General features: G+C 55.2%; 1 protein-coding gene across 1 annotated transcript in view; it reads right to left on the bottom strand.

The window, feature by feature from the left end:
* LYPD1 (LY6/PLAUR domain containing 1) overlaps positions 1–24021 on the bottom strand; it is a 111367-nt gene extending 87346 nt beyond the window's left edge. The window contains exon 1 of the mRNA XM_082261018.1: positions 23859–24021. Coding sequence (XP_082117144.1) covers positions 23859–23913 — 55 coding nt within the window. The 5' untranslated portion in view covers positions 23914–24021. The remainder of the gene's footprint in view (positions 1–23858) is intronic.
* Between the last annotated feature and the right edge of the window lie 443 nt (positions 24022–24464).

The raw sequence follows: 24464 nt of genomic DNA on the forward strand, positions 1-24464 counted from the left end.
AGAGGGAGAGAGGTGCAGCAGAGTCACATGTGAGAGGAGAGAGGTGCAGCACAGTCGCATGAGAGAGGTGAGAGGTGCAGCAGAGTCACATGAGAGAGGAGAGAGGTGCAGCAGAGTCACAGGAGAGGGAGAGAGGTGAAGCAGAGTCACAGGAGAGGGAGAGAGGTGCAGCAGAGTCACGCGAGAATTAGAGAGGTGCAGCAGAGTCACATGAGAGGGAGAGAGGTGCAGCAGTGTCAAACGAGAGGAAGAGAGGTGCAGCAGTGTCAAACGAGAGGGAGAGAGGTGCAGCACAGTCACATGAGAGGGAGAGAGGTGCAACAGAGTCACAGGAGAGGGAGAGAGGTGCAGCAGAGTAACTTGAACAGGAGAGAGGTGCAGCAGAATCACAGGAGAGGAAGAGAGGTGCAGCAGAGTCACAGGAGAGGGAGAGAGGTGCAGCAAAGTCACACGAGAGAGGTGCAGCAGAGTCACAAAAGAGGGAGAGAGGTGCAGCAGAGTCATACAAGAGGGAGAGAGGTGCAGCAGAGTCATACATGAGAGGAGAGAGGTGCAGCACAGTCACATGAGGGGAGAGGTGCAGCAGAGTCACATGGGAGAGGAGAGAGGTGTAGCAAAGTTACAGGAGAGAAAGAGGGAGGTACAGCAGAGTCACAGGAGAGGGAGAGAGGTACAGCAGAGTCACGGGAGAGGGAGAGAGGTGCAGCAGAGTCACAGGAAAGGGAGAGAGGTGCAGCAGAGTCACAGAAGAGGGAGAGAGGTGCAACAGAGTCACAGGAGAGGGAGAGAGGTGCAGCAAAGTCACACGAGAGAGGTGCAGCAAAGTCAAACAAGAGGGAGAGGTGCAGCAGAGTCACACAAGAGGGAGAGAGGTGCAGCAGAGTCACAGGAGAGGGAGAGAGGTGCAGCAGAGTCACGCGAGAGGGAGAGAGGTGCAGCAGAGTCACATGAGAGGGAGAGAGGTGCAGCAGTGTCAAATGAGAGGGAGAGGTTCAGCAGAGTCCCATGAGAGGGAGAGAGGTGCAGCAGTGTCAAATGAGAGGGAGAGGTTCAGTAGAGTCCCATGAGAGGGAGAGAGGTGCAGCAGAGTAACGTGAAAGGGAGAGAGGTGCAGCAGAGTCACAGGAAAGGGAGAGAGGTGCAGCAGAGACAAAGGAGAGGGAAAGAGGTGCAGCAGAGTCACAGGAGAGGGAGAGAGGTGCAGCAGAGTCACGGGAAAGGGAGAGAGGTGCAGTAGAGTCACAGAAGAGGGAGAGAGGTGCAGCAGAGTCACAGGAGAGGGAGAGAGGTGCAGCAGAGTAACGTGAAAGGGAGAGAGGTGCAGCAGAGTAACGTGAAAGGGAGAGAGGTGCAGCAGAGTCACAGGAGAGGGAGAGAGGTGCAGCACAGTCACCGAAGAGGGAGAGAGGTGAAGCAGTGTTACAGGAGAGGGAGATAGGTGCAGCAGAGTCACAGGAGAAGGAGAGAGGTGCAGTAGAGTCACAGGAGAGGGAGAGAGGTGCAGCAGAGTAACGTGAAAGGGAGAGAGGTGCAGCAGAGTCACAGGAGAGGGAGAGAGGTGCAGCACAGTCACCGAAGAGGGAGAGAGGTGCAGCAGAGTCACAGGAGAGATAGAGAGGTGCAGCAGAGTCACACGAGAGAGGCGCAGCAGAGTGAAACGAGAGGGAGAGGTGCAGCAGAGTCACACAAGAGGGAGAGAGGTGCAGCAGAGTCACACAAGAGGGAGAGAGGTGCAGCAGAGTCACATGTGAGAGGAGAGAGGTGCAGCACAGTCACATGAGAGAGGGGAGAGGTGCAGCAGAGTCACATGGGAGAGGAGAGAGGTGCAGCAGAGTTACAGGAGAGAGGGAGGGAGGTACAGCAGAGTCAAAGGAGAGGGAGAGAGGTGCAGCAGAGTCACGGAGAGGGAGAGAGGTGCAGCAGAGTCACAGGAGAGGGAGAGAGGTGCAGCACAGTCACCGAAGAGGGAGAGAGGTGCAGCAGAGTCATAGGAGAGGGAGAGAGGTGCAGCAAAGTCACACGAGAGAGGTGCAGCAGAGTCAAACGATAGGGAGAGAGGTGCAGCAGAGTCACATGTGAGAGGAGAGAGGTGCAGCACAGTCACATTAGAGAGGGGAAAGGTGCAGCAGAGTCATGGGAGAGGGAGAGAGGTGCAACAGAGTCACAGGAGAGGGAGAGAGGTGCAGTAGAGTCACAGGAGAGGGAGAGAGGTGCAGCAGAGTAACGTGAAAGGGAGAGAGGTGCAGCAGAGTCACAGGAGAGGGAGAGAGGTGCAGCACAGTCACCGAAGAGGGAGAGAGGTGCAGCAGAGTCACAGGAGAGATAGAGAGGTGCAGCAGAGTCACACGAGAGAGGCGCAGCAGAGTGAAACGAGAGGGAGAGGTGCAGCAGAGTCACACAAGAGGGAGAGAGGTGCAGCAGAGTCACACAAGAGGGAGAGAGGTGCAGCAGAGTCACATGTGAGAGGAGAGAGGTGCAGCACAGTCACATGAGAGAGGGGAGAGGTGCAGCAGAGTCACATGGGAGAGGAGAGAGGTGCAGCAGAGTTACAGGAGAGAGGGAGGGAGGTACAGCAGAGTCAAAGGAGAGGGAGAGAGGTGCAGCAGAGTCACGGGAGAGGGAGAGAGGTGCAGCAGAGTCACAGGAGAGGGAGAGAGGTGCAGCACAGTCACCGAAGAGGGAGAGAGGTGCAGCAGAGTCATAGGAGAGGGAGAGAGGTGCAGCAGAGTCACACGAGAGAGGTGCAGCAGAGTCAAACGATAGGGAGAGAGGTGCAGCAGAGTCACATGTGAGAGGAGAGAGGTGCAGCACAGTCACATTAGAGAGGGGAAAGGTGCAGCAGAGTCATGGGAGAGGGAGAGAGGTGCAACAGAGTCACAGGAGAGGGAGAGAGGTGCAGCAGTGTAACTTGAATGGGAGAGAGGTGCAGCAGAATCACAGGAGAGGGAGAGAGGTGCAGCAGAGTCACAGGAGAGGGAAAGAGGTGCAGCAAAGTCACACGAGAGAGGTGCAGCAGAGTCAAACGAGAGGGAGAGGTGCAGCAGAGTCACACAAGAGGGAGAGAGGTGCAGCAGAGTCACATGTGAGAGGAGAGAGGTGCAGCACATTCACATGAGAGTGGGGAGAGAGGTGCAGCAGAGTGACATGAGAGAGGGGAGAGGTGCAGCAGATTCACAGGAGAGGAAGAGAGGTGCAACAGAGTCACATGAGAGGGAGAGAGGTGCAGCAGTGTCAAACAAGAGGGAGAGGTTCAGCAGAGTCACATGAGAGGGAGAGCGTTGCAGCAGAGTAACGTGAAAGGGAGAGAGGTGCAGCAGAGTCACAGGAGAGGGAGAGAGGTGCAGCAGAGACAAGGGAGAGGGAGAGAGGTGCAGCAGAGTCACAGGAGAGTGAGAGAGGTGCAGCAGAGTCACAGGAGAGGGAGAGAGGTGTAGCAGAGTTACGAGAGGGAGAGGTGCAGCAGAGTCACACAAGAGGGAGAGAGGTGCAGCAGAGTTATATGTGAGAGGAGAGAGGTGCAGCACAGTCACATGAGGGGAGAGGTGCAGCAGAGTCACATGGGAGAGGAGAGAGGTGTAGCAGAGTTACAGGAGAGAAAGAGGGAGGTACAGCAGAGTCACAGGAGAGGGAGAGAGATGCAGCAGTGTCACGGGAGAAGGAGAGAGGTGCAGCAGAGTCACAGGAGAGGGAGAGAGGTGCAGCAGAGTCACATGAGAGGGAGAGAGGTGGAGCAGAATCACAGGAGAGCGAGAGAGGTGCAGCAGAGTCACAGGAGAGGGAGAGAGGTGCAGCAAAGTCACAAGAGAGAGGTGCAGCAGAGTCAAACGAGAGGGAGAGGTGCAGCAGAGTAACACAAGAGGGAGAGAGGTACAGCAGAGTCACATATGAGAGGTGAGAGAGGTGCTGCAGAGTGACATGAGAGAGGGGAGAGGTGCAACAGAGTCACACGAGAGGGAGAGAGGTGCAGCAGAGTCACATGAGAGGGAGAGAGGTGCAGCAGTGTCAAATGAGAGGGAGAGGTTCAGCAGAGTCACATGAGAGAGGGGAGAGGTGCAGCTGAGTCACATGGGAGAGGAGAGAGGTGCAGCAGAGTTACAGGAGAGAGGGAGAGAGGTGCAGCAGAGTCACGGGAGAGGGAGAGAGGTGCAGCAGAGTCACAGGAGAGGGAGAGAGGTGCAGCACAGTCACCGAAGAGGGAGAGAGGTGCAGCAGTGTCAAATGAGAGGGAGAGGTTCAGCAGAGTCACATGAGAGGGAGAGAGTTGCAGCAGAGTAACGTGAAAGGGAGAAAGGTGCAGCAGAGTCACAGGAGAGGGATAGAGGTGCAGCAGAGTCACATATGAGAGGGGAGAGAGGTGCAGCAGAGTGACATGAGAGAGGGGAGAGGTGCAGCAGAGTCACAGGAGAGGAAGAGAGGTGCAGTAGAGTCACGCGAGAGGGAGAGAGGTGCAGCAGAGTCACATGAGTGGGAGAGAGGTGCAGCAGAGTCACACGAGAGGGAGAGAGGTGCAGCAGAGTCACATGAGAGGAAGAGAGGTGCAGCAGTGTCAAATGAGAGGGAGAGGTTCAGCAGAGTCACATGAGAGGGAGAGAGTTGCAGCAGCGTAACGTGAAAGGGAGAGAGGTGCAGCAGAGTCACAGGAGAAGGAGAGAGGTGCAGCAGAGACAAGGGAGAGGGAGAGAGGTGCAGCAGAGTCACAGGAGAGAGAGCGTGGTGCAGCAGAGTCACGGGAGAGGGAGAGAGGTGCAGTAGAGTCACAGGAGAGGGAGAGAGGTTTAGCAGAGTAACGTGAAAGGGAGAGAGGTGCAGCAGAGTCACAGGAGAGGGAGAGAGGTGCAGCAGAGTCACGGGAGAGGGAGAGAGGTGCAGCACAGTCACCGAAGAGGGAGAGAGGTGCAGCAGAGTCACAGGAGAGGGAGAGAGGTGCAGCACAGTCACCGAAGAGGGAGAGAGGTGCAGCAGAGTCACATGAGAGGGAGAGAGTTGCAGCAGAGTAACATGAAAGGGAGAAAGGTGCAGCAGAGTCACAGGAGAGGGAGAGAGGTACAGCAAAGACAAGGGAGAGGGAGAGAGGTGAAGCAGAGTCACAGGAGAGGGAAAGAGGTGCAGCAGAGTCACAGGAGAGGGAGAGAGGTGCAGCACAGTCACCAAAGAGGGAGAGAGGTACAGCAGAGTCACAGGAGAGGGAGAGAGGTGCAGCAGAGTCACACGAGAGAGGTGCAGCAGAGTGAAACGAGAGGGAGAGGTGTAGCAGAGTCACACAAGAGGGAGAGAGCTGCAGCAGAGTCACACAAGAGGGAGAGAGGTGCAGCAGAGTCACATGTGAGAGGAGAGAGGTGCAGCACAGTCACATGAGAGAGGGGAGAGGTGCAGCAGAGTTACATGGGAGAGGAGAGAGGTGCAGCAGAGTTACAGGAGAGAGGGAGGGAGGTACAGCAGAGTCAAAGGAGAGGGAGAGAGGTGCAGCAGAGTCACAGGGGAGGGAGAGAGGTGCAGCAGAGTCACAGGAGAGGGAGAGAGATGCAGCAGAGTCACACAAGAGGGAGTGAGGTACAGCAGAGTCACATATGAGAGGGGAGAGAGGTGCAGCAGAGTGACATGAGAGAGGGGAGAGGTGCAGCAGAGTCACAGGAGAGGAAGAGAGGTGCAGCAGAGTCACGCGAGAGGGAGAGAGGTGCAGCAGAGTCACATGAGAGGGAGAGAGGTGCAGCAGTGTCAAATGAGAGGGAGAAGTTCAGCAGAGTCACATGAGAGGGAGAGAGTTGCAGCAGAGTAACGTGAAAAGGAGAGAGGTGCAGCAGAGTCACAGGAGAAGGAGAGAGGTGCAGCAGAGACAAGGGAGAGGGAGAGAGGTGCAGCAGAGTCACAGGAGAGGGAGAGAGGTGCAGCAGAGTCACGGGAGAGGGAGAGAGGTGCAGTAGAGTCACAGGAGAGGGAGAGAGGTGCAGCAGAGTAACGTGAAAGGGAGAGAGGTGCAGCAGAGTCACAGGAGAGGGAGAGAGGTGCAGCACAGTCACCGAAGAGGGAGAGAGGTGTAGCAGAGTCACAGTAGAGGAGGAGAGGTGCAGCAGAGTCACAGGAGAGGGAGAGAGGTGCAGCAAATTTAAACAAGAGGGAGAGAGATGCAGCAGAGTCACATGTGAGAGGAGAGAGGTGTAGCACAGTCACATGAGAGAGGGGAGAGGTGCAGCTGAGTCAAATGGGAGAGGAGAGAGGTGCAGCAGAGTTACAGGAGAGAGGGATGGAGGTACAGCAGAGTCACGGGAGAGGGAGAGAGGTGCAGCAGAGTCACAGGAGAGGGAGAGAGGTGCAGCACAGTCACTGAAGAGGGAAAGAGGTTCAGCAGTGTCAAATGAGAGGGAGAGGTTCAGCAGAGTCACATGAGAGGGAGAGAGTTGCAGCAGAGTAACGTGAAAGGGAGAAAGGTGCAGCAGAGTCACAGGAGAGGGAGAGAGGTGCAGCAGAGACAAGGGAGAGGGAGAGAGGTGCAGCAGAGTCACAGGAGAGGGAGAGAGGTGCAGCAGAGTCAAAGGAGAGGGAGAGAGGTGAAGCAGAGTCACGGGAGAGGGAGAGAGGTGCAGTAGAGTCACGGGAGAGGGAGAGAGGTGCAGCAGAGTAACGTGAAAGGGAGAGAGGTGCAGCAGAGTAACGTGAAAGGGAGAGAGGTGCAGCAGAGTCACAGGAGAGGGAGAGAGTTGCAGCAGAGTAACGTGAAAGGGAGAGAGGTGCAGCAGAGTCACAGGAGAGGGAGAGACGTGCAGCAGAGTCACATGTGAGAGGAGAGAGGTGCAGCACAGTCACATGAGAGAGGGGAGAGGTGCAGCAGAGTCACATGGGAGAGAAGAGAGGTGCAGCAGAGTTACAGGAGAGAGGGAGGGAGGTACAGCAGAGTCAAAGGAGAGGGAGAGAGGTGCAGAAGAGTCACGGGAGAGGGAGAAAGGTGCAGCAGAGTCACAGGAGAGGGAGAGAGGTGCAGCACAGTCACCGAAGAGGGAGAGAGGTGCAGCAGAGTCACAGGAGAGGGAGAGAGGTGCAGCAGAGTCACACGAGAGAGGTGCAGCAGAGTCAAACGAGAGGGAGAGGTGCAGCAGAGTCACACAAGAGGGGGAGAGGTGCAGCAGAGTCACACAAGAGGGAGAGAGGTGCAGCAGAGTCACACAAGAGGGAGAGAGGTGCAGCAGAGTCACATGTGAGAGGAGAGAGGTGCAGCACAGTCACATGAGAGAGGGTAAAGGTGCAGCAGAGTCACATGGGAGAGGAGAGAGGTGTAGCAGAGTTACAGTAGAGAGGGAGGGAGGTACAGCAGAGTCACAGGAGAGGGAGAGAGGTGCAGCAGAGTCACATGAGAGGGAGAGAGGTGGAGTAGAATTACAGGAGAGGGAGAGAGGTGCAGCAGAGTCACAGGAGAGGGAGAGAGGTGCAGCAAAGTCACTAGAGAGAGGTGCAGCAGAGTCAAACGAGAGGGAGAGGTGCAGCAGAGTCACATGTGAGAGGGGAGAGAGGTGCAGCAGAGTGATATGAGAGAGGGGGAGAGGTGCAGCAGAGTGACAGGAGAGGAAGAGAGGTGCAGCAGAGTCACGCGAGAGGGAGAGAGGTGCACAGAGTCACATGAGAGGGAGAGAGGTGCAGTAGAGTCACAGGAGAGGGAGAGAGGTGCAGCACAGTCACCGAAGAGGGAGAGAGGTGTAGCAGAGTCACAGGAGAGGAGGAGAGGTGCAGCAGAGTCACAGGAGAGGGAGAGAGGTGCAGCAAATTTAAACAAGAGGGAGAGAGGTGCAGCAGAGTCACATGAGAGGGAGGGAGGTACAGCAGAGTCAAAGGAGAGGGAGAGAGGTGCAGCAGAGTCACGGGAGAGGATGAGAGGTGCAGCACAGTCACCGAAGAGGGAGAGAGGTGCAGCAGAGTCACAGGAGAGGGAGAGAGGTGCAGCACAGTCACCGAAGAGGGAGAGAGGTGCAGCAGAGTCACATGAGAGGGAGAGAGTTGCAGCAGAGTAACATGAAAGGGAGAAAGGTGCAGCAGAGTCACAGGAGAGGGAGAGAGGTACAGCAAAGACAAGGGAGAGGGAGAGAGGTGAAGCAGAGTCACAGGAGAGGGAGAGAGGTGCAGCAGAGTCACAGGAGAGGGTGAGAGGTGCAGCACAGTCACCAAAGAGAGAGAGAGGTACAGCAGAGTCACAGGAGAGGGAGAGAGGTGCAGCAGAGTCACACGAGAGAGGTGCAGCAGAGTGAAACGAGAGGGAGAGGTGTAGCAGAGTCACACAAGAGGGAGAGAGGTGCAGCAGAGTCACATGTGAGAGGAGAGAGGTGCAGCACAGTCACATGAGAGAGGGGAGAGGTGCAGCAGAGTTACATGGGAGAGGAGAGAGGTGCAGCAGAGTTACAGGAGAGAGGGAGGGAGGTACAGCAGAGTCAAAGGAGAGGGAGAGAGGTGTAGCAGAGTCACACAAGAGGGAGAGAGGTGCAGCAGAGTCACACAAGAGGGAGAGAGGTGCAGCAGAGTCACATGTGAGAGGAGAGAGGTGCAGCACAGTCACATGAGAGAGGGGAGAGGTGCAGCAGAGTCACATGGGAGAGGAGAGAGGTGCAGCAGAGTTACAGGAGAGAGGGAGGGAGGTACAGCAGAGTCAAAGGAGAGGGAGAGAGGTGCAGCAGAGTCACGGGAGAGGGAGAGAGGTGCAGCAGAGTCACAGGAGAGGGAGAGAGGTGCAGCAGAGTCGCGGGAGAGGGAGAGAGGTGCAGCACAGTCACCGAAGAGGGAGAGAGGTGCAGCAGAGTCACAGGAGAGGAGGAGAGGTGCAGCAGAGTCACAGGAGAGGGAGAGAGGTGCAGCAAAGTCAAACAAGAGGGAGAGAGATGCAGCAGAGTCACATGTGAGAGGTGAGAGGTGCAGCACAGACACATGAGAGAGGGGAGAGGTACAGCACAGTCACATGAGAGAGGGGAGAGGTGCAGCTGAGTCAAATGGGAGAGGAGAGAGGTGCAGCAGAGTCACGGGAGAGGGAGAGAGGTGCAGTAGAGTCACAGGAGAGGGAGAGAGGTGCAGCAGAGTAACGTGAAAGGGAGAGAGGTGCAGCAGAGTCACAGGAGAGGGAGAGAGGTGCAGCAGAGTAATGTGAAAGGGAGAGAGGTGCAGCAGAGTCACAGGAGAGGGAGAGAGGTGCAGCAGAGTCACATGTGAGAGGAGAGAGGTGCAGCACAGTCACATGAGAGAGGGGAGAGGTGCAGCAGAGTCACATGGGAGAGGAGAGAGGTGCAGCAGAGTTACAGGAGAGAGGGAGGGAGGTACAGCAGAGTCAAAGGAGAGGGAGAGAGGTGCAGCAGAGTCACGGGAGAGGGAGAGAGGTGCAGCAGAGTCACAGGAGAGGGAGAGAGGTGCAGCACAGTCACCGAAGAGGGAGAGAGGTGAAAGAGAGTCACAGGAGAGGGAGAGAGGTGCAGCAGAGTCACACGAGAGAGGTGCAGCAGAGTCAAACGAGAGGGAGAGGTGCAGCAGAGTCACACAAGAGGGGGAGAGGTGCAGCAGAGTCACACAAGAGGGAGAGAGGTGCAGCAGAGTCACATGTGAGAGGAGAGAGGTGCAGCACAGTCACATGAGAGAGGGGAAAGGTGCAGCAGAGTCACATGGGAGAGGAGAGAGGTGTAGCAGAGTTACAGTAGAGAGGGAGGGAGGTACAGCAGAGTCACAGGAGAGGGAGAGAGGTGCATCAGAGTCACAGGAGAGGGAGAGAGGTGCAGCAGAGTCACATGAGAGGGAGAGAGGTGGAGTAGAATTACAGGAGAGGTAGAGAGGTGCAGCAGAGTCACAGGAGAGGGAGAGAGGTGCAGCAAAGTCACTAGAGAGAGGTTCAGCAGAGTCAAACGAGAGGGAGAGGTGCAGCAGAGTCACATGTGAGAGGGGAGAGAGGTGCAGCAGAGTGACATGAGAGAGGGGAGAGAGGTGCAGCAGAGTGACAGGAGAGGAAGAGAGGTGCAGCAGAGTCACGGGAGAGGGAGAGAGGTGCACAGAGTCACATGAGAGGGAGAGAGGTGCAGCAGAGTCACAAGAGAGGGAGAGAGGTGCAGCAGAGTCACATGAGAGGGAGAGAGGTGCAGCAGTGTCAAATGAGAGGGAGAGGTTCAGCAGAGTCACATGAGAGGGAGAGAGTTGCAGCAGAGTAACGTGAGAGGGAGAGAGGTGCAGCAGAGTCACAGGAGAAGGAGAGAGGTGCAGCAGAGACAAGGGAGAGGGAGAGAGGTGCAGCAGAGTCACAGGAGAAGGAGAGAGGTGCAGCAGAGACAAGGGAGAGGGAGAGAGGTGCAGCACAGTCACATGGGAGAGGTGCAGCAGAGTCACAGGAGAGGGAGAGAGGTGCAGCAGAGTCACGGGAGAGGGAGAGAGGTGCAGTAGAGTCACAGGAGAGGGAGAGAGGTGCAGCAGAGTAACGTGAAAGGGAGAGAGGTGCAGCAGAGTCACAGGAGAGGGATAGAGGTGCAGCACAGTCACCGAAGAGGGAGAGAGGTGCAGCAGAGTCACAGGAGAGGGGGAGAGGTGCAGCAGAGTCACAGGAGAGGGAGAGAGGTGCAGCAAAGTCACACAAGAGGGAGAGAGATGCAGCAGAGTCACATGTGAGAGGAGAGAGGTGCAGCACAGACACATGAGAGAGGGGAGAGGTGCAGCACAGTCACATGAGAGAGGGGAGAGGTGCAGCTGAGTCAAATGGGAGAGGAGAGAGGTGCAGCAGAGTTACAGGAGAGAGGGAGGGAGGTACAGCAGAGTCAAAGGAGAGGGAGAGAGGTGCAGCAGAGTCACGGGAGAGGGAGAGAGGTGCAGCAGAGTCACAGGAGAGGGAGAGAGGTGCAGCACAGTCACCGAAGAGGGAGAGAGGTGCAGCAGAGTCACATGAGAGGGAGAGAGGTGCAGCAGTGTCAAATGAGAGGGAGAGAGTTGCAGCAGAGTAACGTGAAAGGGAGAAAGGTGCAGCAGAGTCACATGAGAGGGAGAGAGTTGCAGCAGAGTAACGTGAAAGGGAGAAAGGTGCAGCAGAGTCAAAGGAGAGGGAGAGAGGTGAAGCAGAGACAAGGGAGAGGGAGAGAGGTGCAGCAGAGTCACAGGAGAGGGAGAGAGGTGCAGCAGAGTCACAGGAGAGGGAGAGAGGTGCAGCAGAGTCACGGGAGAGGGAGGGAGGTGCAGTAGAGTCACAGGAGAGGGAGAGAGGTGCAGCAGAGTAACGTGAAAGGGAGAGAGGTGCAGCAGAGTCACAGGAGAGGGAGAGAGGTGCAGCAGAGTAACGTGAAAGGGAGAGAGGTGCAGCAGAGTCACAGGAGAGGGAGAGAGGTGCAGCAGAGTCACAGGAGAAGGAGAGAGGTGCAGCAGAGACAAGGGAGAGGGAGAGAGGTGCAGCAGAGTAACGTGAAACGGAGAGAGGTGCAGCAGAGTCACAGGAGAGGGATAGAGGTGCAGCACAGTCACCGAAGAGGGAGAGAGGTGCAGCAGAGTCACAGGAGAGGGGGAGAGGTGCAGCAGAGTCACAGGAGAGGGAGAGAGGTGCAGCAAAGTCACACAAGAGGGAGAGAGATGCAGCAGAGTCACATGTGAGAGGAGAGAGGTGCAGCACAGACACATGAGAGAGGGGAGAGGTGCAGCTGAGTCAAATGGGAGAGGAGAGAGGTGCAGCAGAGTTACAGGAGAGAGGGAGGGAGGTACAGCAGAGTCACAGGAGAGGGAGAGAGGTGCAGTAGAGTCACGGGAGAGGGAGAGAGGTGCAGCAGAGTCACATGGGAGAGGTGCAGCAGAGTCACAGGAGAGGGAGAGAGGTGCAGCAGAGTCACAGGAGAGGGAGAGAGGTGCAGTAGAGTCACAGGAGAGGGAGAGAGGTGCAGCAGAGTAACGTGAAACGGAGAGAGGTGCAGCAGAGTCACAGGAGAGGGATAGAGGTGCAGCACAGTCACCGAAGAGGGAGAGAGGTGCAGCAGAGTCACAGGAGAGGGGGAGAGGTGCAGCAGAGTCACAGGAGAGGGAGAGAGGTGCAGCAAAGTCACACAAGAGGGAGAGAGATGCAGCAGAGTCACATGTGAGAGGAGAGAGGTGCATCACAGACACATGAGAGAGGGGAGAGGTGCAGCTGAGTCAAATGGGAGAGGAGAGAGGTGCAGCAGAGTTACAGGAGAGAGGGAGGGAGGTACAGCAGAGTCAAAGGAGAGGGAGAGAGGTGCAGCAGAGTCACGGGAGAGGGAGAGAGGTGCAGCAGAGTCACAGGAGAGGGAGAGAGGTGCAGCACAGTCACCGAAGAGGGAGAGAGGTGCAGCAGAGTCACATGAGAGGGAGAGAGGTGCAGCAGTGTCAAATGAGAGGGAGAGAGTTGCAGCAGAGTAACGTGAAAGGGAGAAAGGTGCAGCAGAGTCAAAGGAGAGGGAGAGAGGTGCAGCAGAGACAAGGGAGAGGGAGAGAGGTGCAGCAGAGTCACAGGAGAGGGAGAGAGGTGCAGCAGAGTCACAGGAGAGGGAGAGAGGTGCAGCAGAGTCACGGGAGAGGGAGGGAGGTGCAGTAGAGTCACAGGAGAGTGAGAGAGGTGCAGCAGAGTAACGTGAAAGGGAGAGAGGTGCAGCAGAGTAACGTGAAAGGGAGAGAGGTGCAGCAGAGTCACAGGAGAGGGAGAGAGGTGCAGCAGAGTAACGTGAAAGGGAGAGAGGTGCAGCAGAGTCACAGGAGAGGGAGAGAGGTGCAGCACAGTCACCGAAGAGGGAGAGAGGTACAGCAGAGTCACAGGAGAGGGAGAGAGGTGCAGCAGAGTCACACGAGAGAGGTGCAGCAGAGTGAAACAAGAGGGAGAGGTGTAGCAGAGTCACACAAGAGGGAGAGAGGTGCAGCAGAGTCACACAAGAGGGAGAGAGGTGCAGCAGAGTCACGTGTGAGAGGAGAGAGGTGCAGCACAGTCACATGAGAGAGGGGAGAGGTGCAGCAGAGTCACATGGGAGAGGAGAGAGGTGCAGCAGAGTTACAGGAGAGAGGGAGGGAGGTACAGCAGAGTCAAAGGAGAGGGAGAGAGGTGCAGCAGAGTCACGGGAGAGGGAGAGAGGTGCAGCAGAGTCACAGGAGAGGGAGAGAGGTGCAGCACAGTCACCGAAGAGGGAGAGAGGTGCAGCAGAGTCACAGGAGAGGGAGAGAGGTGCAGCAGAGTCACACGAGAGAGGTGCAGCAGAGTCAAACGAGAGGGAGAGGTGCAGCAGAGTCACACAAGAGGGAGAGAGGTGCAGCAGAGTCACACAAGAGGGAGAGAGGTGCAGCAGAGTCACATGTGAGAGGAGAGAGGTGCAGCACAGTCACATGAGAGAGGGGAGAGGTGCAGCAGAGTCACATGGGAGAGGAGAGAGGTGTAGCAGAGTTACAGTAGAGAGGGAGGGAGGTACAGCAGAGTCACAGGAGAGGGAGAGAGGTGCAGCAGAGTCACAGGAGAGGGAGAGAGGTGCAGCAGAGTCACAGGAGAGGGAGAGAGGTGCAGCAGAGTCACATGAGAGGGAGAGAGGTGGAGTAGAATTACAGGAGAGGGAGAGAGGTGCAGCAGAGTCACAGGAGAGGGAGAGAGGTGCAGCAAAGTCACACGAGAGAGGTGCAGCAGAGTCAAACAAGAGGGAGAGGTGCAGCAGAGTCACATGTGAGAGGGGAGAGAGGCGCAGCAGAGTGACATGAGAGAGGGGAGAGAGGTGCAGCAGAGTGACAGGAGAGGAAGATTGGTGCAACAGAGTCACGCGAGAGGGAGAGAGGTGCAGCAGAGTCACATGAGAGGGAGAGAGGTGCAGCAGAGTCACAAGAGAGGGAGAGAGGTGCAGTAGAGTCACATGAGAGGGAGAGAGGTGCAGCAGTGTCAAACGAGAGGGAGAGGTTCAGCAGAGTCACATGAGAGGGAGAGAGTTGCAGCAGAGTAACGTGAAAGGGAGAGAGGTGCAGCAGAGTCACAGAAGAGGGAGAGAGGTGCAGCAGAGACAAGGGAGAGGGAGAGAGGTGCCACAGAGTCACAGGAGAGGGAGAGAGGTGCAGCAGAGTCACAGGAGAGGATGAGAGGTGCAGCAGAGTCACGGGAGAGGGAGAGAGGTGCAGCAGAGTAATGTGAAAGGGAGAGAGGTGCAGCGCAGTCACCAAAGAGGGAGAGAGGTGCAGCAGAGTCACAGGAGAGGGAGAGAGGTAAAGCAGAGTCACACGAGAGAGGTGCAGCAGAGTGAAACGAGAGGGAGAGGTGCAGCAGAGTCACACAAGAGGGAGAGAGGTGCAGCAGAGTCACATGTGAGAGGAGAGAGGTGCAGCACAGTCACATGAGAAAGGGGAGAGGTGCAGCTGAGTCACATGGGAGAGGAGAGAGGTGCAGCAGAGTTACAGGAGAGAGGGAGGGAGGTACAGCAGAGTCAAAGGAGAGGGAGAGAGGTGCAGCAGAGTCACGGGAGAGGGAGAGAGGTGCAGCAGAGTCACAGGAGAGGGCGAGAGGTGCAGCAGAGTCACATGAGAGGGAGAGAGGTGGAGCAGAGTCACAGGAGAGGGAGAGAGGTGCAGCAGAGTCACACGAGAGAGGTGCAGCAGAGTCAAACGAGAGGGAGAGGTGCAGCAGAGTCACACAAGAGGGAGAGAGGTGCAGCAGAGTCACACAAGAGGGAGAGAGGTGCAGCAGAGTCACATGTGAGAGGAGAGAGGTGCAGCACAGTCACATGAGAGAGGGGAGAGGTGCAGCAGAGTCACATGGGAGAGGAGAGAGGTGTAGCAGAGTTACAGTAGAGAGGGAGGGAGGTACAGCAGAGTCACAGGAGAGGGAGAGAGGTGCAGCAGAGTCACAGGAGAGGGAGAGAGGTGCAGCAGAGTCACAGGAGAGGGAGAGAGGTGCAGCAGAGTCACATGAGAGGGAGAGAGGTGGAGTAGAATTACAGGAGAGGGAGAGAGGTGCAGCAGAGTCACAGGAGAGGGAGAGAGGTGCAGCAAAGTCACACGAGAGAGGTGCAGCAGAGTCAAACAAGAGGGAGAGGTGCAGCAGAGTCACATGTGAGAGGGGAGAGAGGCGCAGCAGAGTGACATGAGAGAGGGGAGAGAGGTGCAGCAGAGTGACAGGAGAGGAAGATTGGTGCAACAGAGTCACGCGAGAGGGAGAGAGGTGCAGCAGAGTCACATGAGAGGGAGAGAGGTGCAGCAGAGTCACAAGAGAGGGAGAGAGGTGCAGTAGAGTCACATGAGAGGGAGAGAGGTGCAGCAGTGTCAAACGAGAGGGAGAGGTTCAGCAGAGTCACATGAGAGGGAGAGAGTTGCAGCAGAGTAACGTGAAAGGGAGAGAGGTGCAGCAGAGTCACAGAAGAGGGAGAGAGGTGCAGCAGAGACAAGGGAGAGGGAGAGAGGTGCCACAGAGTCACAGGAGAGGGAGAGAGGTGCAGCAGAGTCACAGGAGAGGATGAGAGGTGCAGCAGAGTCACGGGAGAGGGAGAGAGGTGCAGCAGAGTAATGTGAAAGGGAGAGAGGTGCAGCGCAGTCACCAAAGAGGGAGAGAGGTGCAGCAGAGTCACAGGAGAGGGAGAGAGGTAAAGCAGAGTCACACGAGAGAGGTGCAGCAGAGTGAAACGAGAGGGAGAGGTGCAGCAGAGTCACACAAGAGGGAGAGAGGTGCAGCAGAGTCACATGTGAGAGGAGAGAGGTGCAGCACAGTCACATGAGAAAGGGGAGAGGTGCAGCTGAGTCACATGGGAGAGGAGAGAGGTGCAGCAGAGTTACAGGAGAGAGGGAGGGAGGTACAGCAGAGTCAAAGGAGAGGGAGAGAGGTGCAGCAGAGTCACGGGAGAGGGAGAGAGGTGCAGCAGAGTCACAGGAGAGGGCGAGAGGTGCAGCAGAGTCACATGAGAGGGAGAGAGGTGGAGCAGAGTCACATGAGAGGGATAGAGGCGCAGCAGTGTCAAACGAGAGGGAGAGGCGCAGCAGAGTCACATGAGAGGGAGAGAGGTGCAGCAGAGTCACGAGAGAGGGAGAAAGGTGCAGTAGAGTCACAGGAGAGGGAGAGAGGTGCAGCAGAGTCACAGGAGAGGGAGAGAGGTGCAGCAGAGTAACGTGAAAGGGAGAGAGGTGCAGCAGAGTCACAGGAGAGGGAGAGAGGTGCAGCAGAGTCACACGAGAGAGGTGCAGCAGAGTCACACAAGAGGAGAGAGGTGCAGCACAGTCACATGGGAGAGGGCAGAGGTGTAGCAGAGTCACAGGAGAGGGAGAGAGGTGCAGCAGATTTACACGAGAGGGAGAGAGGTGCAGCAGTGTCACGGGAGAGGGAGAGAGGTGCAGCAGAGTCACAGGAGAGGACGAGAGGTGCAGCAGAGTCACATGAGAGGGAGAGAGGTGGAGCAGAGTCACACGAGAGGGAGAGAGGCGCAGCAGTGTCAAACGAGAGGGAGAGGCGCAGCAGAGTCACATGAGAGGGAGAGAGGTGCAGCAGAGTCACGAGAGAGGGAGAAAGGTGCAGTAGAGTCACAGGAGAGGGAGAGAGGTGCAGAAGAGTAACGTGAAAGGGAGAGAGGTGCAGCAGAGTCACAGGAGAGGGAGAGAGGTGCAGCAGAGTCACGGAAGAGGGAGAGAGGTGCAGCAGAGTCACACGAGAGAGGTGCAGCAGAGTCAAACGAGAGGGAGAGGTGCAGCAGAGTCACACAAGAGGAGAGAGGTGCAGCACAGTCACATGGGAGAGGGCAGAGGTGTAGCAGAGTCACAGGAGAGGGAGAGAGGTGCAGCAGAGTCACACAAGAGGAGAGAGGTGCAGCACAGTCACATGGGAGAGGGCAGAGGTGTAGCAGAGTCACAGGAGAGGGAGAGAGGTGCAGCAGATTCACACGAGAGGGAGAGAGGTGCAGCAGTGTCAAACGAGAGGGAGAGGTGCAGCAGAGTCACATGAAAGGGAGAGAGGTGCAGCAGAATAACGTGAAAGGGAGAGAGGTGCAGCAGAGTCACAGGAGAGGGAGAGAGGTGCAGCAGAGTCAAGAGAGAGGGAGAGAGGAGCAGCAGAGTAACGTGAAAGGGAGAGAGGTGCAGCAGAGTCAGAGGAGAGGGAGAGAGGTGCAGCAGAGTCACAGGAGAGGGAGAGAGGTGCAGCAGAGACAAGGGAGAGAGGTGCAGCAGAGTCACAGGAGAGGGAGAGAGGTGCAGCAGAGTCACAGGAGAGGGAGAGATGTGAAGCAGAGTCACAGGAGCGGGAGAGAGGTGCAGCAGAGTCACACAAGAGGGAGAGAGTTGCAGCAGAGTCACACAAGAGGGAGAGAGGTGCAGACGAGTCACATGAGAGGGAGAGGGGTGCAGCAGAGTTACAGGAGAGGGAGAGAGGTGCAGCAGAGTCACATGAGAGAGGGGGAGAGGTGCTGCAGAGTCACACTAGAGGGAGAGAGGTGCAGCAGAGTCACATGACAGAGGGAGAGAGGTGCAGCAGAGTCACATGAGAGGGAGAGAGGTGCAGCAGAGTCATGGGAGGGGGAGAGAGGTGCAGCACAGTCACAGGAGAGGGGGAGAGGTGCAGCAGAGTCACACGAGAGAGGTGCAGCAGAGTCAAACGAGAGGGAGCGGTGCAGCAGAGTCACACAAGAGGAGAGAGGTGCAGCACAGTCACATGGGAGAGGGCAGAGGTGTAGCAGAGTCACAGGAGAGGGAGAGAGGTGCAGCAGAGTCACACAAGAGGAGAGAGGTGCAGCACAGTCACATGGGAGAGGGCAGAGGAGTAGCAGAGTCACAGGAGAGGGAGAGAGGTGCAGCAGATTCACACGAGAGGGAGAGAGGTGCAGCAGTGTCAAACGAGAGGGAGAGGTGCAGCAGAGTCACATGAAAGGGAGAGAGGTGCAGCAGAATAACGTGAAAGGGAGAGAGGTGCAGCAGAGTCACAGGAGAGGGAGAGAGGTGCAGCAGAGTCAAGAGAGAGGGAGAGAGGAGCAGCAGAGTAACGTGAAAGGGAGAGAGGTGCAGCAGAGTCAGAGGAGAGGGAGAGAGGTGCAGCAGAGTCACAGGAGAGGGAGAGAGGTGCAGCAGAGACAAGGGAGAGAGGTGCAGCAGAGTCACAGGAGAGGGAGAGAGGTGCAGCAGAGTCACAGGAGAGGGAGAGATGTGAAGCAGAGTCACAGGAGAGGGAGAGAGGTGCAGCAGAGTCACACAAGAGGGAGAGAGTTGCAGCAGAGTCACACAAGAGGGAGAGAGGTGCAGACGAGTCACATGAGAGGGAGAGGGGTGCAGCAGAGTTACAGGAGAGGGAGAGAGGTGCAGCAGAGTCACATGAGAGAGGGGGAGAGGTGCTGCAGAGTCACACTAGAGGGAGAGAGGTGCAGCAGAGTCACATGACAGAGGGAGAGAGGTGCAGCAGAGTCACATGAGAGGGAGAGAAGTGCAGCAGAGTCATGGGAGGGGGAGAGAGGTGCAGCACAGTCACAGGAGAGGGGGAGAGGTGCAGCAGAGTCACACGAGAGAGGTGCAGCAGAGTCAAACGAGAGGGAGAGGTGCAGCAGAGTCACACAAGAGGAGAGAGGTGCAGCACAGTCACATGGGAGAGGGCAGAGGTGTAGCAGAGTCACAGGAGAGGGAGAGAGGTGCAGCAGAGTCACACAAGAGGAGAGAGGTGCAGCACAGTCACATGGGAGAGGGCAGAGGTGTAGCAGATTCACAGGAGAGGGAGAGAGGTGCAGCAGATTCACACGAGAGGGAGAGAGGTTCAGCAGTGTCAAACGAGAGGGAGAGGGTCAGCAGAGTCACATGAAAGGGAGAGAGGTGCAGCAGAGTAACATGAAAGGGAGAGAGGTGCAGCAGAGTCACAGGAGAGGGAGAGAGGTGCAGCAGAGTCAAGAGAGTGGGAGAGAGGAGCAGCAGAGTAACGTGAAAGGGAGAGAGGTGCAGCAGAGTCAGAGGAGAGGGAGAGAGGTGCAGCAGAGTCACAAGAGAGGGAGAGAGGTGCAGCAGAGTCACGGGAGGGGGAGAGAGGTGCAGCAGAGTCACACAAGAGGGAGAGAGGTGCAGACGAGTCACATGAGAGAGGGGAGAGGTGCAGCAGAGTTACAGGAGAGGGGGAGAGGTGCAGCAGAGTCACATGACAGAGGGACAGAGGAACAAATTGGGATGAGTGATAAATATGGGGAGATGAGAGCGGGGGGGGGGGGGACCCGCTTTGGTTCAGCCAGGAAAAGGAAGAAGTCGGTTGTTATATTTTCATAGTGGAAGGCACCGGGGGAGGGGCGCTGCGCCTGCACAGGAACGCGGACACTCTGATTGGAGGGAGAGGGAAATGACACCCGGGTGACAAGAACTGAAAGTGAAGAAAAAAATACAAACGGAGAGATAAAGAGATGAGACTGCAGAGAAAGAATATATAGAAAAATATTGGGGTGTACGAGGCTAACGATAGGGTGATTGTATTATTGGGGTGATTGAATGATTGGGGTGATTGTATTATTGGGGTGATTGTATGATTGGGGTGATTGTACAGAGAGAGGAGAGATGAGAGTACAGAGAGAGGAGAGATGAGAGTACAGAGAGAGGAGAGATGAGAGTACAGAGAGGAGAGATGAGAGTACAGAGAGGAGAGATGAGAGTACAGAGAGAGGAGAGATGAGAGTACAGAGAGAGGAGAGATGAGAGTACAGAGAGGAGAGATGAGAGTACAGAGAGGAGAGATGAGAGTACAGAGAGAGGAGAGATGAGAGTACAGAGAGAGGAGAGATGAGAGTACAGAGAGGAGAGATGAGAGTACAGAGAGAGGAGAGATGTGAGTACAGAGAGGGGAGAGATGAGAGTACAGAGAGAGGAGAGATGAGAGTACAGAGAGAGGAGAGATGAGAGTACAGAGAGAGGAGAGATGAGAGTACAGAGAGGAGAGATGAGAGTACAGAGAGAGGAGAGATGAGAGTACAGAGAGAGGAGAGATGAGAGTACAGAGAGGAGAGATGAGAGTACAGAGAGGAGAGATGAGAGTACAGAGAGGAGAGATGAGAGTACAGAGAGGAGAGATGAGAGTACAGAGAGAGGAGGGATGAGAGTACAGAGAGAGGAGAGATGAGAGTACAGAGAGGAGAGATGAGAGTACAGAGAGAGGAGAGAGGAGAGTACAGAGAGAGGAGAGATGGGAGTACAGAGAGAGGAGAGATGAGAGTACAGAGAGGAGAGATGAGAGTACAGAGAGAGGAGAGATGAGAGTACAGAGAGGAGAGATGAGAGTACAGAGAGAGGAGAGATGAAAGTACAGAGAGAGGAGAGATGAGAGTACAGAGAGAGGAGAGATGAGAGTACAGAGAGAGGAGAGATGTGAGTACAGAGAGAGGAGAGATGAGAGTACAGAGAGAGGAGAGATGAGAGTACAGAGAGAGGAGAGATGAGAGTACAGAGAGAGAAGAGATGAGAGTACAGAGAGAGGAGAGATGAAAGTACAGAGAGAGGAGAGATGAGAGTACAGAGAGAGGGGAGATGAGAGTACAGAGAGAGGGGAGATGAGAGTACAGAGAGAGGAGAGATGAGAGTACAGAGAGAGGAGAGATGAGAGTACAGAGAGGAGAGATGAGAGTACAGAGAGAGGAGAGATGAGAGTACAGAGAGAGGAGAGATGAGTGTACAGAGAGGAGAGATGAGAGTACAGAGAGAGGAGAGATGAGAGTACAGAGAGGAGAGATGAGAGTACAGAGAGGAGAGATGAGAGTACAGAGAGGAGAGATGAGAGTACAGAGAGGAGAGATGAGAGTACAGAGAGAGGAGAGATGAGAGTACAGAGAGAGGAGAGATGAGAGTACAGAGAGGAGAGATGAGAGTACAGAGAGGAGAGATGAGAGTACAGAGAGGAGAGATGAGAGTACAGAGAGGAGAGATGAGAGTACAGAGAGGAGAGATGTGAGTACAGAGAGGAGAGATGAGAGTACAGAGAGAGGAGAGATGAGAGTACAGAGAGAGGAGGGATGAGAGTACAGAGAGAGGAGAGATGAGAGTACAGAGAGAGGAGAGATGAGAGTACAGAGAGAGGAGAGATGAGAGTACAGAGAGGAGAGATGAGAGTACAGAGAGAGGAGAGATGAGAGTGCAGAGAGGAGAGATGAGAGTACAGAGAGAGGAGAGATGAGAGTACAGAGAGGAGAGATGAGAGTACAGAGAGAGGAGAGATGAAAGTACAGAGAGAGGAGAGATGAGAGTACAGAGAGGAGAGATGTGAGTACAGAGAGGAGAGATGAGAGTACAGAGAGAGGAGAGATGAGAGTACAGAGAGAGGAGGGATGAGAGTACAGAGAGAGGAGAGATGTGAGTACAGAGAGAGGAGAGATGAGAGTACAGAGAGAGGAGAGATGAGAGTACAGAGAGAGGAGAGATGAGAGTACAGAGAGAGGAGAGATGAGAGTACAGAGAGGAGAGATGAGAGTACAGAGAGAGGAGAGATGAGAGTACAGAGAGAGGAGAGATGAGAGTACAGAGAGGAGAGATGAGAGTACAGAGAGGAGAGATGAGAGTACAGAGAGGAGAGATGAGAGTACAGAGAGGAGCGATGAGAGTACAGAGAGGAGAGATGAGAGTACAGAGAGGAGAGATGAGAGTACAGAGAGAGGAGAGATGAGTGTACAGAGAGGAGAGATGAGAGTACAGAGAGAGGAGAGATGAGAGTACAGAGAGGAGAGATGAGAGTACAGAGAGGAGAGATGAGAGTACAGAGAGGAGAGATGAGAGTACAGAGAGGAGAGATGAGAGTACAGAGAGGAGAGATGAGAGTACAGAGAGAGGAGAGATGAAAGTACAGAGAGGAGAGATGAGAGTACAGAGAGGAGAGATGAGAGTACAGAGAGAGGAGAGATGAGAGTACAGAGAGAGGAGAGATGAGAGTACAGAGAGGAGAGTACAGAGAGAGGAGAGATGAGAGTACAGAGAGAGGAGAGATGAGAGTACAGAGAGAGGAGAGATGAGAGTACAGAGAGAGGAGAGATGAGAGTACAGAGAGAGGAGAGATGAGAGTACAGAGAGAGGAGAGATGAGAGTACAGAGAGAGGAGGGATGAGAGTACAGAGAGAGGAGAGATGTGAGTACAGAGAGAGGAGAGATGAGAGTACAGAGAGAGGAGAGATGAGAGTACAGAGAGAGGAGAGATGAGAGTACAGAGAGAGGAGAGATGAGAGTACAGAGAGGAGAGATGAGAGTACAGAGAGAGGAGAGATGAGAGTACAGAGAGAGGAGAGATGAGAGTACAGAGAGGAGAGATGAGAGTACAGAGAGGAGAGATGAGAGTACAGAGAGGAGAGATGAGAGTACAGAGAGGAGCGATGAGAGTACAGAGAGGAGAGATGAGAGTACAGAGAGGAGAGATGAGAGTACAGAGAGAGGAGAGATGAGTGTACAGAGAGGAGAGATGAGAGTACAGAGAGAGGAGAGATGAGAGTACAGAGAGGAGAGATGAGAGTACAGAGAGGAGAGATGAGAGTACAGAGAGGAGAGATGAGAGTACAGAGAGGAGAGATGAGAGTACAGAGAGGAGAGATGAGAGTACAGAGAGAGGAGAGATGAAAGTACAGAGAGGAGAGATGAGAGTACAGAGAGGAGAGATGAGAGTACAGAGAGAGGAGAGATGAGAGTACAGAGAGAGGAGAGATGAGAGTACAGAGAGGAGAGTACAGAGAGAGGAGAGATGAGAGTACAGAGAGAGGAGAGATGAGAGTACAGAGAGAGGAGAGATGAGAGTACAGAGAGAGGAGAGATGAGAGTACAGAGAGAGGAGAGATGAGAGTACAGAGAGAGGAGAGATGAGAGTACAGAGAGAGGAGAGATGAGAGTACAGAGAGAGGAGAGATGAGAGTACAGAGAGAGGAGAGATGAGAGTACAGAGAGAGGAGAGATGAAGGTGCAGTAATAGACAGTGGTTGAGAGAGGAGTCAGGAGATGATGGGGGTTATAGATGGTTGGGGAGATGAGTCGGGAGGTAATAGGTAGAGATGAGGGGTAGTAATAGATAACGGCGGGTAGTAGTCGGGAGATGAGGGGGGTAATAGAAGAAGAAGATGGTGAGTCGGGAAATGACGAGAGTAACAGTCGGGAGATAATGAGGGTAATAGCTGGGGATGGGACAGTAGTTGGGAGATGATGGGGTAATAGATGGTGGAGGGTAGTGGTCGGGAGATGATGGGGGTAATAGTCGGGAGATGATGGGGGTAATAGTCGGGAGATGATGGGGTAATAGAAGAAGATGGTGATAATAGTCGGGAAATGACGGGGTAATAGCTGGGGATGGGACAGTAGTCGGGAGATGGTGGGGGTAATAGTCGGGAGATGAGGGGGGTAATAGATAGTGGCGGGTAGTATTCCGGAGATGATGGGGTAGTAGTGAGTAGATGATGGGGGTAGTATTCGGGAGATGATGGGGTAGTAGTGAGTAGATGATGGGGGTAGTATTCGGGAGATGATGGGGGTAGTAGTCGGGAGATGATGGGGGTAGTAGTCGGGAGATGATGGGGGTAGTAGGCGGGAGATGATGGGGGTAATAGTCGGGAAATGATGGGGGTAATAGATAGTGGTGGGTAGTGGTCGGGAGATGAGGGGGGTGATGGTCGGGAGATGATGGGGGTAATAGAAGAAGAAGATGGTGATAATAGTCGGGAAATGACTGGAGTAACAGTCGGGAGATGATGGGGTAGTAGTGAGTAGATGATGGGGTAGTAGTCGGGAGATGATGGGGTAATAGTCGGAGATGATGGGGGTAGTAGTCGGGAGATGATGGGGTAGTAGTGAGTAGATGATGGGGGTAGTAGTCGGGAGATGATGGGGGTAGTAGTCGGGAGATGATGGGGTAGTAGTCGGGAGATGATGGGGTAGTAGTGAGTAGATGATGGGGTAGTAGTCGGGAGATGATGGGGTAGTAGTCGGGAGATGATGGGGGTGGATGTCGGACGTACCTGCCCCCAGCAGCCCCCAGCAGCAGCATGCCGCACACATCATCTGCATCCACATGGTGTCTCCGGGGGTCTCCTCTCCTCTGTAGATCCCGGGGGGTCTCCTCTCCTCTCCGCCGCTCTGAGCATCTCCGGCACCAACATCAGCACCAGCCGGGACCCCGCCCACCGGTCACCCGGGACCCGCCCCCTAACCGCATCACCCTCCACCCCATCCTCAATCCCTCCCACCGATCTCCTCCTACATCACCCTCCGTACCTCCTCCGTACCTCCCCTCCAACCAATACTCCTTCCATACCTCCTCCATACCTCCCCTCCAATACTCCTTCCATACCTCCTTCATAATTCCCCTCCAATACTCCTTCCATACCTCCCCTTCAACCAATACTACTTCTATACCTCATACCTCCCCTCCAACCAATACTTCTTCCATACCTCCTCCATACCTCCCCTCCAATACTCCTTCCATACCTCCCTTCCAACCAATACTCCTTCCATCCCCCATACCTCCCCTCCAATACTCCTTCCATACCTCCTCCATACCTCCCCTCCAATACTCCATCCATACCTCCCTTTCAACCAATACTCCTTCCATACCCCATACCTCC

This window comes from Pelophylax lessonae (genome assembly GCF_965119305.1).
Source record: "Pelophylax lessonae genome assembly, chromosome: 6".
NCBI classification, from domain to species: domain Eukaryota; kingdom Metazoa; phylum Chordata; class Amphibia; order Anura; family Ranidae; genus Pelophylax; species Pelophylax lessonae.